Source organism: Sciurus vulgaris (genome assembly GCF_902686455.1).
Source record: "Sciurus vulgaris genome assembly, chromosome: 1".
Taxonomy (NCBI): Eukaryota; Metazoa; Chordata; class Mammalia; order Rodentia; family Sciuridae; genus Sciurus; species Sciurus vulgaris.
In genome coordinates, this window is record NC_136461.1 from 148,146,656 (window position 1) to 148,163,093 (window position 16,438).

The 16,438-nt window shown below is 37.6% G+C and overlaps 1 protein-coding gene across 11 annotated transcripts in view; it reads right to left on the bottom strand.

The window, feature by feature from the left end:
- Window positions 1-16,438, bottom strand: part of EYA1 (EYA transcriptional coactivator and phosphatase 1) — a 314,781-nt gene that overhangs the window by 13,520 nt on the left and 284,823 nt on the right. For all 11 annotated transcript variants that reach the window (XM_079111714.1, XM_079111722.1, XM_079111721.1 and 8 more), the window contains 4 exons: window positions 2,746-2,804; window positions 2,473-2,633; window positions 1,434-1,548; window positions 1,214-1,335 (listed from right to left, as the gene is read on the bottom strand). In XM_079111714.1, coding sequence (XP_078967840.1) covers window positions 1,214-1,335; window positions 1,434-1,548; window positions 2,473-2,633; window positions 2,746-2,804 — 457 coding nt within the window. The remainder of the gene's footprint in view (window positions 1-1,213; window positions 1,336-1,433; window positions 1,549-2,472; window positions 2,634-2,745; window positions 2,805-16,438) is intronic.

Genomic DNA, 16,438 nt, shown 5'->3' on the forward strand with positions numbered 1-16,438 from the left:
TATAAAAGTGTGAGGAGCCCCATTAGACCTATAGGAATTCCATCTTTGTTCCTTTTTTAGATAGGGTTAAATAGCTACCTATAAGGATGCTTATCCCCCTTCCCCTGGACTTAACCAAAATAACATTTATCTCCTTAAGGTAACATACAAAGCCATAAGACTAGGCCCACCCCTACCTCTCCAGTTTCAACTTCTCGTGAGTACTACACACTAATCAATCAGGATCACTCACAAGTCCCTTGGCAGTGAACACATTTTAATCACTGTCTCTCTGATGTCCTAGCACATCTGCGTGGTGAACTCTTCTTTGTTCTATACCCAGCTCAAATGTCATTCTGTCCTTTAGCTTTCACTAATATTTGCCCTCTGCTGCCTCCTTACTAGAAGCAAATGCTTCCTTGGCCATGTGCACATTCAGGCATTTGGCTGCAACCTCCAGGGTAAGGAAAGGAGTCTGTACTTTGGAATCAGAACTGTGATTGGACAGCCATTTACTTGAGCAATTTACTTTAGTTTCCTCATTGTAAAATATAAAGAGCAAGTTAATTATGTAAAGTGCCTAGTACAGTTCTAGATACCTAGTAGATACCTGATAAATGCTCACTTAATTGTTATCATATTGGATTATGGTTATTGAGATGTCTACTTTCCCTGAGAATAAAAACCATGTCTTTGTATCCCTACTTTTATTCTATATTGGTTTATAGTCCAATTAAATTTCACATTAGTCTTTTCTCCAACTATGTTTCCTTCTTACAAGTAGCTTGATTTTTTTGTATCCCCATAAAAAAATGGAAAATTCAATTGTTCATACATATTAACAATTAAAAACAAACCTCATTTCCAGTAATACAGAAATATTTTTAGAGTTGTTGCTTTTTATAGTTTTATACTACTACTCATTTTAGCTTACAAATATTTCTGTTGATAGTGTCTAAAATAATAAAAACAAGATGATAATCTGGAATTGATGAGAAATTACTTATATCTCAAGTACTCAGTCTTAATAGTAGCCAGTGAAATAAAATTTTATGACTTCCACTAAATGGATTATATCTTATATTTCTTTTGATGTCTAAAGCCAATTTTGAAAATTATTTCTCCGGTATCCTGACATATTTAGCATTCTGAAAAAATAAGTGTCATCTACTGCCTTTCACTTTTACTACCCAGAAAGAATTGATAAAAATAATAACAACAAAGAATAGCTCACCTATTTTAGTTGCACTGTAAATATTTTCTATTGGAAATACAATTCCTAATCCATATAGCAAGACTTTCGCCAATGCAGGGATGAGCTGAGTAGTTGTTACTAAAATATTCACACAATTTGTCCTGGGAGAACAGAAAGAAAAGACTGTTGAAAAATGAATCTCCAAAATGAACAAGCCAGCAGCGCCTTTGTCCCAGGAGAGGCCCCACGGGTGCCTCACCGGGAGTGAATGAGGGAGAGTGCTTTCAGGGCCAGAGTTAACCAGGAGTCTGTCAGCGCTTCGATCTCAGCCCTCAACTGCAACCAGGCTTCCCTCTTAGCTGGACCAAGCAGACCTGTGGATTTAAAAGAGCATATGAGCTACTTTCTCACCAATGCATCTCTTACTGTGTAAACATTTAATAGCACTACCAACATTGCCTTCAAGCTTTACAGTATATAAAATCATTTTCACATATTATCATTAAGGTGACAAATGTGTTTTTAGTTTACAGGGACCAGTTACTAGCTTTGCATTCCTAGCATCCCTTCTTTCTGGGTCACCTACTTTCCCCATTTCAGCTGACCATGCAGTTTGGGCAGAGCTAACCCCACCTTCTGGCTGCCAGCGTAGGTGTGTGATGTTGGTCTTGCCAGTGAAAATTATTGTTGGCAGAACTTTTGCTGAATCTATGGAAAGACAGCTCGTCCTCAACCAGAAAGTGCTAAACTGGTAGGATACAGGCCTAGATCCATTGGTGGTCATTTTCCCACCTCTTGAGAGAGACAATCCAGATGATGCCTATCTAGAGGAAAGCATAGATTCTCTTGATGACATCACTTGAACATCTGAATATAGCCATGCTGGAAACCACATCATTCTTAAACTTTCCATTTTTAAGTCCATATATTCCCTGTTATGCTAAAGCCATTCTGACCACTGTGAACCACAAGGAACAGATCCAAGCTAAGGCAAGCTTTGGTCCTGTAGGAGGAATGATAACAGCCCATCTTGTGATTTGGTTAGGGGTTGCTAAGCCCACATTATTGGAAGGCCAACTGGATTTTGGAGAGGTCAAGGGACTTCCCCCAGGTCACATCGCTAGGTAAGCAGGGTAGTGGGCTCCATTTTGATATTTCTGTCACTAAATCACAGCAGAATAAGTGCCATAGAGATACAACTGCCCTTAAAAAGCGATCGCGTCCTTAAAGTGTGACCCAACAGTGAGTGGTACTGTTGGATCGTGAACTATGCTGAGGTCCTGGTGATGGTCACTTGCCTCCCACATTGTTTTTGTAGGTGTTGTAGATCTCTTTTACTCTTCTGTAGCGGAAGGCCAACTTTCTCATCCAGTCCACACCGCCCCGGACACCAGTTGCCAGGCATAAATTAGCACTGGTGGCTGCAGCAGGAAAGCCATCTGTTCCAAAGTTATATGTGCTATTTAGGTGCAAGAGAAGCCCAAAGTTAACTGAACAGAAAATTCATCTTAATTAGATGAACAATTAAGCCATAAAAAGGAGAGGATTGGTTCACATTTCACTGTGCTCACCTTAGGTCCTGTCCATTATCATCTGAAGAAACATCATCTATATGAACTTGGTCACATTCCTAAAATGCAATCAGAATGATACACATCAATTTTTTAAAAAAGGTATTTTTTGAAAAGCCACATACAGTTATTTTTTAAAAAACACCTTAATTGGAGCATTTTTCTACTATGTAAATCAGTAGGTGGCAGTCTTGTTAAATTGACATTTTTACCTACTTGGGGTACTCTTCTGTAAGAATCAAGCAATGTCATCAGGACTACTGTTATTAGGCTTCAGAAAACACATTTTTTGTGTTTAGAAAGGAAAGTGATTGAAAACAATTAGCATGTGTGTTCCATAAACCTCAGGTACCTTAAGACATCACGCTGCTCAAAACTGATTCAGTCAGTGTCTGAGCGTAACTGAAACCAGACATTTTGGTAAATGTAACATGCTAGAAAAATTAAACCTGATGCTAACTGCCAATGAAATTATGACCTCTGATTGCTGTTGAGCCACACACCAACACAGCCCGAGGCCAGTGTGCTGAGGAGCCCAGACAAAAAATCTGTTACTAGTTTGCCATTTATTTGAGAGATGTGAGTTTTATTCTGTGTGTGTGTGTGTGTGTGTGTACACACAGGATTAAAAAAAAAAAAAAAAAAAGCACAGGAGACTTCAACACCTAAATAAAAATAATCAAACCACGTGTTGTTTTAGATTTTTTTCAAACATTTTTTTCCGTTACTTTTTACAGTCTGGCTGGTATTACGTGTTCATTTTAAATATTGAATTTATAAGTTTGTTATAGCACAATGTTAGTTTGAACAGATCTGATTTTAAATCCGAAGTAGTGTGTAAACTATTCAGAACAGCAGGTCATAACTTTGGGCTAAAACTCTGCTGGACCAAGAGAATGTTTATGCACCTGTTTGTCCAGGAGCCTCGGCATGTCACCCGTGCTATCTCCAGCCCCTGGCATGGCTGTGGTTAAGAGTGGGCTCCCGATAAACACTTGAGGAATGAGCACAGCCATTACTAATCTGGAGATACACAAAGCGTGTAGGCCAGAAACCAGTAACATAGATGTTACTCCTTTTGCATTTAGTTTCCAAATACGCCTGAGGACTTCATTAAACTAAAAGTTTAAAAACACTAAAAGAAATTTCTAGGCAAATACCCTTATTAGAAAAGGTTCTTCTGATTCAGGCTCTGGTCCTGTTTTCAGATACAGTTAATTTTATAAAAACCAGCGCCTCTCTTTAGCACTCAGCAACTGACTCTGTAACGGAGATGACATATGTGAACCGCTCCAGTAATGGAAGGTATATTTTTATGTTGCCGGTTCCTTCTGTACAATTCTGTCTCCATGGATTTGTGAGGAAGGGAGCAGGAGATAGAAGTGGAAAGAAACTCAAACCAGCTGTTCCTTAACAGAATTAAAATCTTGACCCCCCAACCTCTTCTCCAAAGCATCTATTTTCCAGGCAGCCCTCTCCCAGCAAGCAGCAAGTTCCAAGGAGGAAAAGACTTTGACCTTGTAACCCACCCGCTCTCCTGAGGTCTATAACTTCAGATAAGAAAAAAGGAAAAGCCGGTCTAGGAGCCCTCACATGCTGACTGTGAATTTAACATTTGTAAAACAGGTCATTCTTGGAAAACACAGTGGGGAACTTCTCAGAGTTAACAATTTAATCTTATTTTAGGAGACAATGGCCATTGTTTGTGTTTGCAACAGCACGCTCATTCTAGTTTTAAAGAGTTGCACTGTTGGGAGAAGAAATTTCTGATCTTTCCTTAGAAATGCAATTTTTATGACGGTTAGTAAATTACTCTTTTACAGTGTGTAGTTGGGGGAAGGGGGCAAGGCCATATTGCCATGAAAGAGAAATTTTTCTCTCTTTTAGGAGAATGAACTAAAGGGGAGGAAGTTAAAGAACAAAAAGGGGAAAAGATAGGTTAAAAAGAATTTAATCCAAGGAACCAGAGCTGACCTAGAATTCCCCTGGAGTGGGAAGAGTTGCTTGGAAGAGCAGGGGGTGGTATGGCTTTTCTTAAACTAATTTAGTTGTAAATTTCCACTAACAGAGGACTCAGTTATCTTCTACCACTGTTGATGGCTCTACTGTCACCCTTTTTCTTCTGCACCCTGTATTTGTTGTCTCCTGCTAGCTTTATTTAAAACTTATTGTTCCTAGCCCAGACCCTCATTGGAAGAATTGTTCAATATCTTGTTTAGCTATAATTAACTGTCAACAGCTTCAGGCTTTTACCTGTAGAGAGCAAACTCACCCCACAGTGACTTAATTAAAGCAAGTTTGGTATAATAGCTAAAAGGAAATCTTCTTTCTCTTTCAGAACTTTTGTAGAACCATTTTAATGAAAAGAGATTTGAAAATCAAGAACATTTTTGAAAGAGCCTAATAAGTGTCTTCAAGAATGAAAAAAAAAAAAATTAAAATGTCTATGTAAAATGTGATTTTAGAATTGTTACTCAACTCAATGATAGAAAAAAATACTGTACTGTACAAACTTCAAATATATAAATTACATACTAAGGATTAATTCTGTAAGTCCGTCGGCTTGCAAAAATGGCATAAATGTTAATGCTTTTTAAAATTTTCAAGAATTTTAATGAGAAACAATAATATTGCCCTCTTGATGGAAAATTTAATTTCTGGAAAAATGTAGAATATTAAGATATTGCAATATTTAATTCCTGGAAGAAAGGAGAATATTATGATATTGCAATATTTTACAACAGAGCTGCAAAATGTATTAATTTGCCAAAATTGTGCTCACTCTCAAATTGGTATGGCAAGTTCCCTACTTCCATCCATACATTCTGAAACTCGGTGTCCAGCAAGAAGAATTTTTCTTCTCCCACTTTTCTGGAAGCCACTAATCTTTGGATTTGCCTTCTTAGGAGTCTAATTTTAGGTTTTCATTTTTACCTTCTGGGTTTGGTCATTTTTTTAGTCTCTAATTTTTTTTTTTTTTTTAATCTGGACAATTAGATAACTGAAGGAAGAGAGCAACACTTAATTTAAGAGCCTCTGGCTTTAAGTGGAAAGAGCCCTGGATTCTTGAAAAGAACAACAGCAACAAAGTTCAAAGTTACTGGAAGGTGCTACAGACCCAGAAGGCCAAGATGGAAGCTGAGTCTATTTCCAGATGATAAAATATATTCCTAGAAATCCTAACTGGGTGTTTATTGCACGAAGGGCAGAACATACTGGATTCTATGGGACTCAAAAAAAAAGTAACATTCCAGTGTACTTTTGAAATGAATTTCCAATAATTATGTGATTGGGCTGTCTGAAGGTGAAATCATTACTGACTCTAAGTCTAGGGACAGCAGTCACATTTCTAGGGGCCAGGCCAGCACATCTGATGCATTAATCTGCAATTGGTAGGGCGTGTGATGCCCAAAGGACACCTACTTTGTTTGGGTATCTGGCCTGAGACCTTGCTAGGTATTGAGGCAGTGATTCAACACTCCTGATGGATTCTGTACCCACAACCATCTCAGCAGGTGAATGAATGCCTTAGCTTAGAAAGATGGCTACTCACTCACGTGTGGGGTTATCTATGAAGATGTTCCTGTTCATGAGGTTAGGACACAGAACTTAACAGACAAGAATCCTTACCACCTTGGAACTAACATTCTAGTGAGGGAGATACCTGAACAAAGCATGCAAAAAATACAGTATGTTTGATAGTGGTATAGATGCTAAGAAGAAAAAACACAGCCACCAAGGGGGATATGCAATGCTAAGGGGGTATCTGGGAAAAGGAAAGAGCATGGAAAAAGCTAGTTCAAAGGCCCTGAGGCAGGAGGGAAAACCCAGGGAGAAAGACTGGGTTTGCAGTCACTGTAAAGAGACTGGTAAGCAGTGCACAAGTCATCAGTTCCTGTCCTCCAGGCACAGTTTTGCTGAGAAGAAAGAAATTAATTGCCCTCACTGTGATAATTACAATTGTGGTAGATTTTGCAGAATCTCTCTGGGACCCAAATGAACAACCTTCTGCGGAGGGTTGCAGAGTTCTGAAGAAGTGAAATTGTATTTTGCTAGGTCAGGGAATGATGGCACACACCAACGTTTATCACTTTGGTGATGGAAACAATCAAACAGACCCACAGTGGCTTGCTAGTGCTGATTCACAGCTCCTGAGCTCTGGTGGCAGGAACAAAACAGCTTTTTAGTCTCAGACTGTCTATGTCAGACCTTTAGCTTCAAATGACCATAGGGTAGGCAGGAGATGGTGGTACTTATTGCACAAGCCCTCGTTCTCTCAAGAAATGGCCCATGTTTAGAGATGCAGAGGAGGACTGTGGACTTAGTGAGCAGGCTCCAAAAAGGAAGGGGAGGACTCTGGAAGCCCTGTTTCTTTTCACCTTCAAAATGACTGACATCATAGTAGGTAGAAAGCTAGAAAGGGATCAAGGTATGGGGAAAAAAGATTTTTTTTTTTTTTTTTTTTTTGTCAGTCCTTTCCAAAGGGATTTAAAAATCAGCAACATTTTTGCATAAGGGCTCAGTCACAGTCATCTAGGAATATATAACTTCACATTTTAACCCAATCAATTCTCACATATATCATAAATACATTTTAAAGAAGACTGGGGGCCAGTGCATGACAAAGTCGTGATTTATTCCCCAGCAGGAAAACTTTACAATTCATGATGGAACTTTGATGTCAGTTAAGCATTGGCCCCTGTTCCAGTCCTGGGCTTGGTCCATCTCCATTTCTGAAGTTCTAAAGGGACAAGGACAGCACCACTTTTTGATACTTGATTATCAAGTTCTACACTGACACTCTGTATCCCTCACAGAGCAGACTCTTCTTTCCCCCAAAGCACTGACCACACACTTCAGTAAGAACCATTTCTTGTACAGGTTGAGCATCCCTAATCCAAAAATCTGAAATCTGAAATGCTCCAAAATAAAATAACTTTTGAACTCTGACATGAAAAATCCCACACGTGACCTCATGTGACAAGTCACAGTCAAAATGCAGGTACATTGAAAATATCGTATAAAATTACCTTCAGGCTATGTGTTTAAAATGCATATGAAATATAAATGCATTTTATATTTTGAGAGCATTGAGTCCCATTCCCAAGATATCTCATTATGTATCTGCAAATATTTAAAAATCTTAAAAAATCTGAAATCTAAAACACTCTGGGTCCCAAAAATTGCAGATAAGAGACATGCAGCTTTTATTTCTTGTGGAGTTCTTGTACAGGTAGGCACATGGTTTCTCTCACTCACATAGATTCCTATTTCTTGTTGAGCTGAATTTATGGTGAGAGTACAATAGTGTTTAATATTATAACCTCATTTAAATAAATGAGAAATGAGGATTTAGAAGTTAAATAATATAATATAATTACTGAGATACTTTGACCCCAAATTCACATCTCCTCCCCTGGTTTCACATAACAGATACCTGCCTATTCAATGACTGAGGTCCTTTGTAGTTTATCAGTTATTTGGAATTTAGGTAACTGAAATGTATCATTCCCTTTGCTTCACACATACTGCGTCTTAGCTTTGTGACCACGACTCCTTTCCCAGCCTGAAGCTTAGATCCTCCAGTGCAAGCTTCAACCCTTCACGTCATTACCAGGCCCTTAAATGATTGGCACATCTGAGGGACATCATCCTGAAGGTGTGCCATTGTGGTTATGGGGTCTTTGCCAGGAGTAGACGGTATATACAGAGTGCAATTGTAGGTGGTGAGAGCCTGGGTTTTTGCTTGTCACGCTGACACAGTGCATCCTAAGAAGGAGGTTTGAGGCCCAGGAACACAGATTAGACCACAGTCATGGGAGAGGGTGCTGAATGAGGGCAGATGGTAATGATCTGAGGTGCAGCGTTGGGCCCACAGGTATTAGCCTGCAAACCTCTGTTCTGACATGACAGGCTCCTGCAATCAGCTTTCAGATAAATACCACAAACCAAACGATCAAAGTGTACCCAAGCCTGGCTTCCTTTTATGTGACACGGCCTGTGCTGCACAGAGGAGTAAAATAAATAAAATTAGCAAGCTTCAGTTACTACTGGCCCTCAGCTCACAGGCATCCAAGCACTCACACAGCTAGATTATAAAATGCTCACTTGGATGGTTGGGGAAAACTGCCAACATGCGAGGCAGCTGAATACCAGCGCTGGTGGAGGGAGTAGGCAGAGAGCCACATGGGGTCCGATCTCATGGCCATGCGGCAAGCGCACAATCGCTTTTAGAACTCTGGTTGTACTGTTATTCTACCTTTTTGGGTCTGTCTGTCATTATTCTTGGCATTGCAACTCAAGCTGACCTTTTTCTGATCCATCATCATCTCTGGCCTTCTAGGGGTGGGCCACAGACTTGTTCTTTTGGATCAAGCCCCGGGAATAACTCTGATTTTGTACAGGGGCTCATATGCAAAATATTAAGTTATGGCAGAATTTTTCTGCAAATATTTATTCTGCTTTGATACTGTAGTGGTTGTACTTTTCCCCCAAGCCTTTCACTTGTACCATAATTATGTAAAAATACACCATACGATTCAAGCTAGTTTAGGAAAATTAATAAAAAGAATTAAGGCAGTTACAACGACTCTTATTATCTGTGCCAAGTCAAGTACGTAACAGCCAGTGCATGGGCGCTCTGAACGTGAAACTAGAAACACACACTCAGAGCAAACCCGAAGCCTTTGAATAAACAGAGACTCTAAGAAGACTTCGGGGCAGTTTGCACATTATGAAAGGGAACAATATGAAAAAATTACAGATGTATTTTTGGAGAAGTTGAGTTACCAAGTCCAAATTCTGCTGACCAAGGCTATATTTTTTTCCATGTTCCAAATTTATCATAAGGAAACTAACACCATACTGCCAACTAATTGTTTCAATCCTTTCCTTTACAAAGTGGAGGAAAAAAGAGTCACTAGAGAACTAGATATTTTCACTGTGTCCTAACATCAGCGTGCCTGTTAAGACCAGCTGAAGTTGCCAAAGCAGAGGAAATAATCATTGGTTTCTTTGTCCCCTCATTAGGCAATTACATCCACGACACTGAACTTCCTACTGAGCAATACAGATACTTGCTTGAGACCTTTGACATCGACAAGTTGCTAAGTTATTCCTCTCATTTCTAAACAGGAAAATCCACACATGGAGCAGGGGTAGTGGTACTATGGAGAGGAACCCACACTGAGTGTTGGAAAGCTCAATTTTGTCAAGTAATCAGGAGAACTTAAAATTTTTTAAAAGACACATCCATCTAGGGACCTATCTGCACCGTCCTTGTTTTCGTAGAAAGTCTGAATGGCATAGATGACCTTACAGGGTGATCAGCATTGGAATGACAAGATATTTTAAGGGAGTGGCTTTCCATAGTGGGTTTTGCAAATAACTTCTAACTCCCCGGATATTTTGATGACATCTTTGGAAAAATAACATAAAATGGGTATCCCAAAAGCCTGCATTTCTGAAGGCATCTATGATTCAGAAGTTCGTGGGTAGTGGGTGGCCAAAGAGCAAGCCCCTGGAAGGAAAAGACTTGAAGAACCCTGCTTCTAGTTCACTGACAATTCGATTAGGTGTGTCAAGTTCAGCCACTGTAGTTAGGAAATTCTGTCTATGAGTTAGTCAAAAAATCTACTTTTTAAATACATGTTTCTATCTCTAAAAAAATAAAACAAAAAAAGACTGCCCAATTGATGCACCATGTATTTATACTAACTAGTCTGGAATAACACCATCCCAGTCTGCTTTCTGAAAGTGTACCCAAAACATCACCTACTTTCAAGGGTATGTGATGGAGCAAAAAGTCTGCCTGGTGCCCTCTGTCCATTATCATGGGCACCCTGCAAGCCCACAGTGCAACCCAAGGTGTTAGGGAGGTGTGCTGTCTGCAGCCTCTGCACGCTGGCAGGACCTGTCATCTCTCTGGGGTGCCCTTGGTGACCTTCACATTTCCCTAGATTTCCCACCACAATGCTTCCTTGCAGGAGGAAAGGGTGCACATTACCTGTGGCTAAGACACAGGCGACAAAGTACAAAGGAAGTCTTGAGATTTGCTTCATTCATGATTTGGGGAAGTGTAAGCTAAGGAATTAAAACAGACCTGGACAAAGATATTTTAAAATTTCTACTCTAAACTATCCATTCAGTACACCACTGGCACCAATGCATATTTTAACTCAATACTTAAATATCTGTATCTGTTTTGATAGGAATAAGAAGTCACAACCATACAAACCAATGGGAAAAGAATACAGAACTTCAAATCTCAGAAACTGAAAGGAGGAATTTCAACATTAATGTTTTAAGAGTTGATAAGATGCAACTTGTGGAGACACACACTGCTTTTTTATTGTTTCTTACTCATTAAAAGAACATTTTAATATATTTAATGTTACAATATTCCTTAGGGATTATCTAAGAGAGAGAAAGATAAATTAATTTTACTAAAAATTATGTTTATATTCAGGGACCTAGGTGCTTACATTAGAAACCCAAGATTTGAATTACAGCATTTTTAACAAAGATGTCAAGTTATTTTGATCTGATTGTTTATATTAATATTCTTTAAATATTTAAAGTCTTCAGATTTTTAACTATATATGTTCTAAGTCATTGTTATAAAGTTATTATTTTGATAAAAAGAAAGTAAGTCTGCAGATGGCATGTTAAGGTCAAAGATAAGCTTATGTATTTAAGCTATGTGCTGGTTGTTATATTTAGAAAATAATTGATGAATATTTGAGACCATGAAATAAAAGTTTCTAGGACTCCAAAACATTACTGGTAACGGAAGAAAAGATGCAAATGTGTTCATCAAAATTTTAATGTTTTTCTTATAATACTAATTCCCTTTAAAATATGCTAATTAAAAAATAGGATGTTGTTATAATTTTCCTTTAGCAATGGGGCTTTCAGAATCCTAAAGGAATCACATGAAGATAGTTACCTCTTCCTGGTTATAGTAGTAATAAATACATCAGTTTCACTCTGCTTCAAGTTCCTTCTTTCCACATGAATGCCTTCTTTACTACAAGATTATATTAAATATATTTGTCTTTATTTACACTCTCAACCTTAGGGTGAAAAAAGTCTTGCTTAATGAAAGAACTGAAATGAAAGTCAGAAAGAACTGAAAATAAACCTTTAAAACAAAGTGGGCTTATTTAAAATTGTTAAACACTCTATCTGTAAAGGTAATGGATTAATTGATAATTATGGTATATATTATACACTTGATTTAGTTATACCAATATTTACAATTTTCTTTACTTGTTAAATACTATGAATACCACTTGTACTACCTGTTTCATTGATTAACTTTTTTTTTTTTTTTTGAGGGTAGGGTATAAGAGGATGAAGTAAATTACAAACGTCTAGGAACTAGTGAAAATGTTGCAAACTTCAGATACAACATAGGAATGTGCGTTAGTGTTTGGTGTCAAATTATACAATTTTATCATTAAAATGCTATACAAAATTAAAATTGCATTGTGTAAGAAAGTACGACAATGAAAGACTAAAAAGCAGATGAATGTACAGAATTATTCTGAACATTTAAAAAAACTCAGTATACATCTAACATAAATATCGTTCTTTTGAATACTGACTCAGAACTACACTGAAGAAACCTTTGATTTACTGCTGAACTTATTTTCAATTTTCAATGGCCCTGCTCATCACTTTTGCAAAGGTAATTTGTCAACTGGCAACAGTCAGTGTTCTTTGTAACTCCTGTTTCCTTTCTTTTAGATCTATTATTCCTGCTGAGAGTATCTACTAAGGAAGAATTTTTCATAGTGACACCAACTCTAGGCTTGCTGTGAATAATTATGGTCTCATAAAAATCATTCTTTTTATTACAAACTTGCTGCCAGAGCATGAAAAAATATTCAAACCAGGAGACCTCTATCCTCTTCTGAAATCACTCTGATCCTCATTGCCATTTGAGGATAATCACTCACATCCCAGTTTATCTATAAAATATTTAACTAGAAGCTCTAATTCATATGGAAATAGTTGTTTTGTTCATATATAAAATAATGAACTCTAAGCTATAATACAAACTAGGTCATATTTCAAGAAAGTTTTCTTTTTAGTGGGGCAAGTTTTCAGTCTTTCTAGTTATTTGCAACAAATATAAACTCCAGTTTATCATTGTTCTATATTTATCTTTATTTAACTGCAAACACTATGCTGACAGAATTTTTAAAGAAATATTTTCACATAATTGTGTTAAGTGCTTGGTTTTTCAAGATTTTTTTGTCTTTCTTTTTTGCAGTGGTGAGGGTGGAGTTCAAAGTTTGAATGTTTAAAAGAGAACAATTTATCAACTTTAGTTAACTTACAAAGTTAGTTAACTAACTTTAGTTAACTCACATAAGTTCATAATTTTAAGAAATACTTGGTGTATAAAATAATGTGTAGCTCAGAATAATCAGCCTCCATAATATCCTTCGTTAATAAGTTCATAAAAATTTTCCAAGCCAATTTTCTTCGCCATGTAATTATTACTGACTCCAGAAAGAAAAACATGCAGAACCGGACACAGGCACTTGAAAGAAAGAAAAGGGAAAAAGGTTCCCCGTGAGCTACCGGAAGGTTCCATCATCACCTTCCCTCACTGTCAACCCCTGGGGGGGAGGGGAGGACCCTTGAGGGGCACTGTCTTCCTCCTAATGTTCCCTCTCTCTTCCAAGTGTCAGTAGGCCTGAAATTCTGCTCCAAATAGTCCCTTCTAAATCTTCTTTTACATAACATAAACTTCAGGTAAGAAGAAATTAGTTAGGCCCCACTGCCTTAGTGGGAACAGTCCTATCAGTTAAATTTCCTTGTGCAGGAGGTGTCCTGGTGTGCCCTGAATCATTAGCTTTTAATACAGGAAACGGAATCGGTGCCTGAAAGGAGAACTAGGAAGAAATGTTGTCCATATTTATATTTTTCACTCTCTATAGAACCACCTCCTCTTCTTAAAAATGAAACTTCTGGAGTCATATGGACTCATGTGGTTGTTTATATGCTATTCAGGAGAATATTATATATCATTAATGTGGCATGGATATTATACATGTTAAATATTAAGTGTGGCAATATCACCAGAAAATATATAGGACACATGTTATGTATTTTTAAAATTCATTTTGTCATGCATTCAACAAATAATGGGAGTGAATACCTATTTAGATTCCAGGCACTAATCACACAAAAATAAATGCAATGCAGATCTTGCCCTTAAGGCTTTATCCACATGGGGAAGGGTTGAAGAAAAAGGGTACAAAGGGTACAGGTGACTTTATGATTTTCTCTCAGAAAAGGTACTAGAGGGCTTGCAAACCCCTTTCCCCTTTCAACCCATCTCAGGCAGCACTTTCAGACATATTTATGGAATCTCCAGCAAGAAGTTTAATCTGCTTGAGGTAGAGGCAATTAATGCATTTCACTTCCCTTTCTCTCTTAATAGATGCATTAGAAAAATTGAATTATAAACACTTAGTATATTCCAATGCAATTGAACATTCGAGGATCTCTACAAAGAGTCTTAACCTTACTAATGCCACTCTGTCCCATGCATCCCATCAGGAACCACTTGCTCTCGCCACACTAGTGTCAACTGTCCTGACCTCTACTCACTCCCTTCCCCAGACAGTGGGCATCTCTACTGCTTACTAGAATGCTTTGTCCTTCCTTTCTGTTTTCCAGGCAATGCTTCTTGGTGAAGCTCTCATTGTTCTTTTTTTTTTTGTTTGTTTGTTTGTTTTTCTTTTCTCTACCCCTGACATCTCTGTAACCCACTGTTTGAATAACAGTAGCTTCCATTATTGATAGACCTCTAGGGGGTCAGGCACCTGTGCCACATGTTACATGTTCTGTCCAGTTCTCCTTAAAACCCTGCATTTGATGGATAAGTGCATGGAGACATATATAGATCACTTGTGTATGCCCTCCTGAACAATAAGAAAAAGGAGAGCTTATTTTTCTTTGATGTATCTTACTCCCAGGTTATTTCCCAACACTGGGCCAAACACACAGACATCATTGAATGAAGCCTTCCAGATTAACTTATTGACAGGATTGAATTATGAAAGAATAGGGACCCAATCAGAAGTTCATTGATAATGCTACTGGATTCTGACATTGAAGTGTTAGGAATGAGTAGTCTTGTGAAAATAAATGTATTATTTTGCCAGATCTTAAAATGATACATACTCAGGTAGAAAATTCATGCAGTAATGAAAAATATATAAAAGAAATCAATGCCAATTTTAGTCCCTAGAAGTAACCACTGGTAAAATCCTTCTTGTCTTTTGCATCCTCTTGTTCATTCACTCATTTATCCAAGCTCTGACATTTATTACTGAGCTCACGTTCTTACAGGAGAAAGTAAATAAAAGCAGATACATATGTGTTAATCACTTTCTCCTTCCCCTCAACAATTTGTAAAAGACCTTTTTATGTCAATTAATCACATATTATTCTTCCAAATTGCTGGATACAATTCAACTTTATGCATGTTTCATATTTTAGGCAAGCAATGGCTGATGGATAGTTTTCAGTATTTTCTTGGACTAGTAGGGCAAAAATTGTTTTAATACTTCTTAAAATCATCTTTCAAATAAAGTAGTACTTGTGTATGGTTGTTGCTCTACAAATGTTAAGTGAGTGACTATTGTAATGAATATGATTGAGCAGATTTATGACATTCATTTATCTCCCTAGGCTATCTTCCATGTATTCTTCTTAACTGAGATTTTTAATTACTCAGATCTCTCAGCCTTGGTTCATTATATACCTTTTACTTAGAATACTCTTCTCTCTAAAGCCCACCCCATGCAGCTATGCTGGTTCCTGTTAGTCCTGCGGTGGTAGTTCCTCTGACACTCTCCTCCTTTGCCTGCAGGTCTCTGAGCTGACTTTGCTGCTTCACTTATTTGAATCCCCCATTCCTAACCTGACCAGACTGTAAGCTCCCTGAAAACAGAGCATCTTCATCTTATTTACCATTATCTCTAAAGATAGATATAAATCAATTTGTTTCTTACTTCAACTTGAAAGTTTAAAATTTTCCCTTTGATTTTGGAATAGTCTCACTTGTCATTTTCCATAAGACCTTGTCTTAGCCAATTATGAGGATGACTTCTGCTTAAGATCATGGAATAGGCATGTGGATGTTAACTATAAATTATTCATCTTGGTCACCTGCAATTTAAATTATTTTTCTTATATTTTAAAGTCAATGGTTTAGTTACTACATTAAAAAGGAAAAATATTCTTATTTCACCAAACCACTACATGTTATGGCATATGAGCTAAACATGTCTTTCAACTGTTAGTTTTCCAAGCTGCTTATTATTTTTGCTTGATTGAAATATCTTATCTCCAAGTCCAGTAGGACTGCATTAATATAAGTCTATGACAACCGGTTTCCACCAGCTGAACGGGGTGACATCTTGGATATGATTTCCTTTTAACTGTCTGACAAAATTCCAACACCAAGAGATGATCTTTACTCAGTTATACTCCCCAAAGCAAAAGAGTTTACAAAATAATACTGCTCAAAAGCAACATCTTTTCCCCATGCCCCAACCCCTCCACCTGCCTTTCAAAGAAGCAGCACACAATTTGCAGTGAGCAGAATCCTGGATTCAGAAAGCCTTTGCTTGGAAATGCTGTTAGAATACTGAGCAGAGTCCAGATA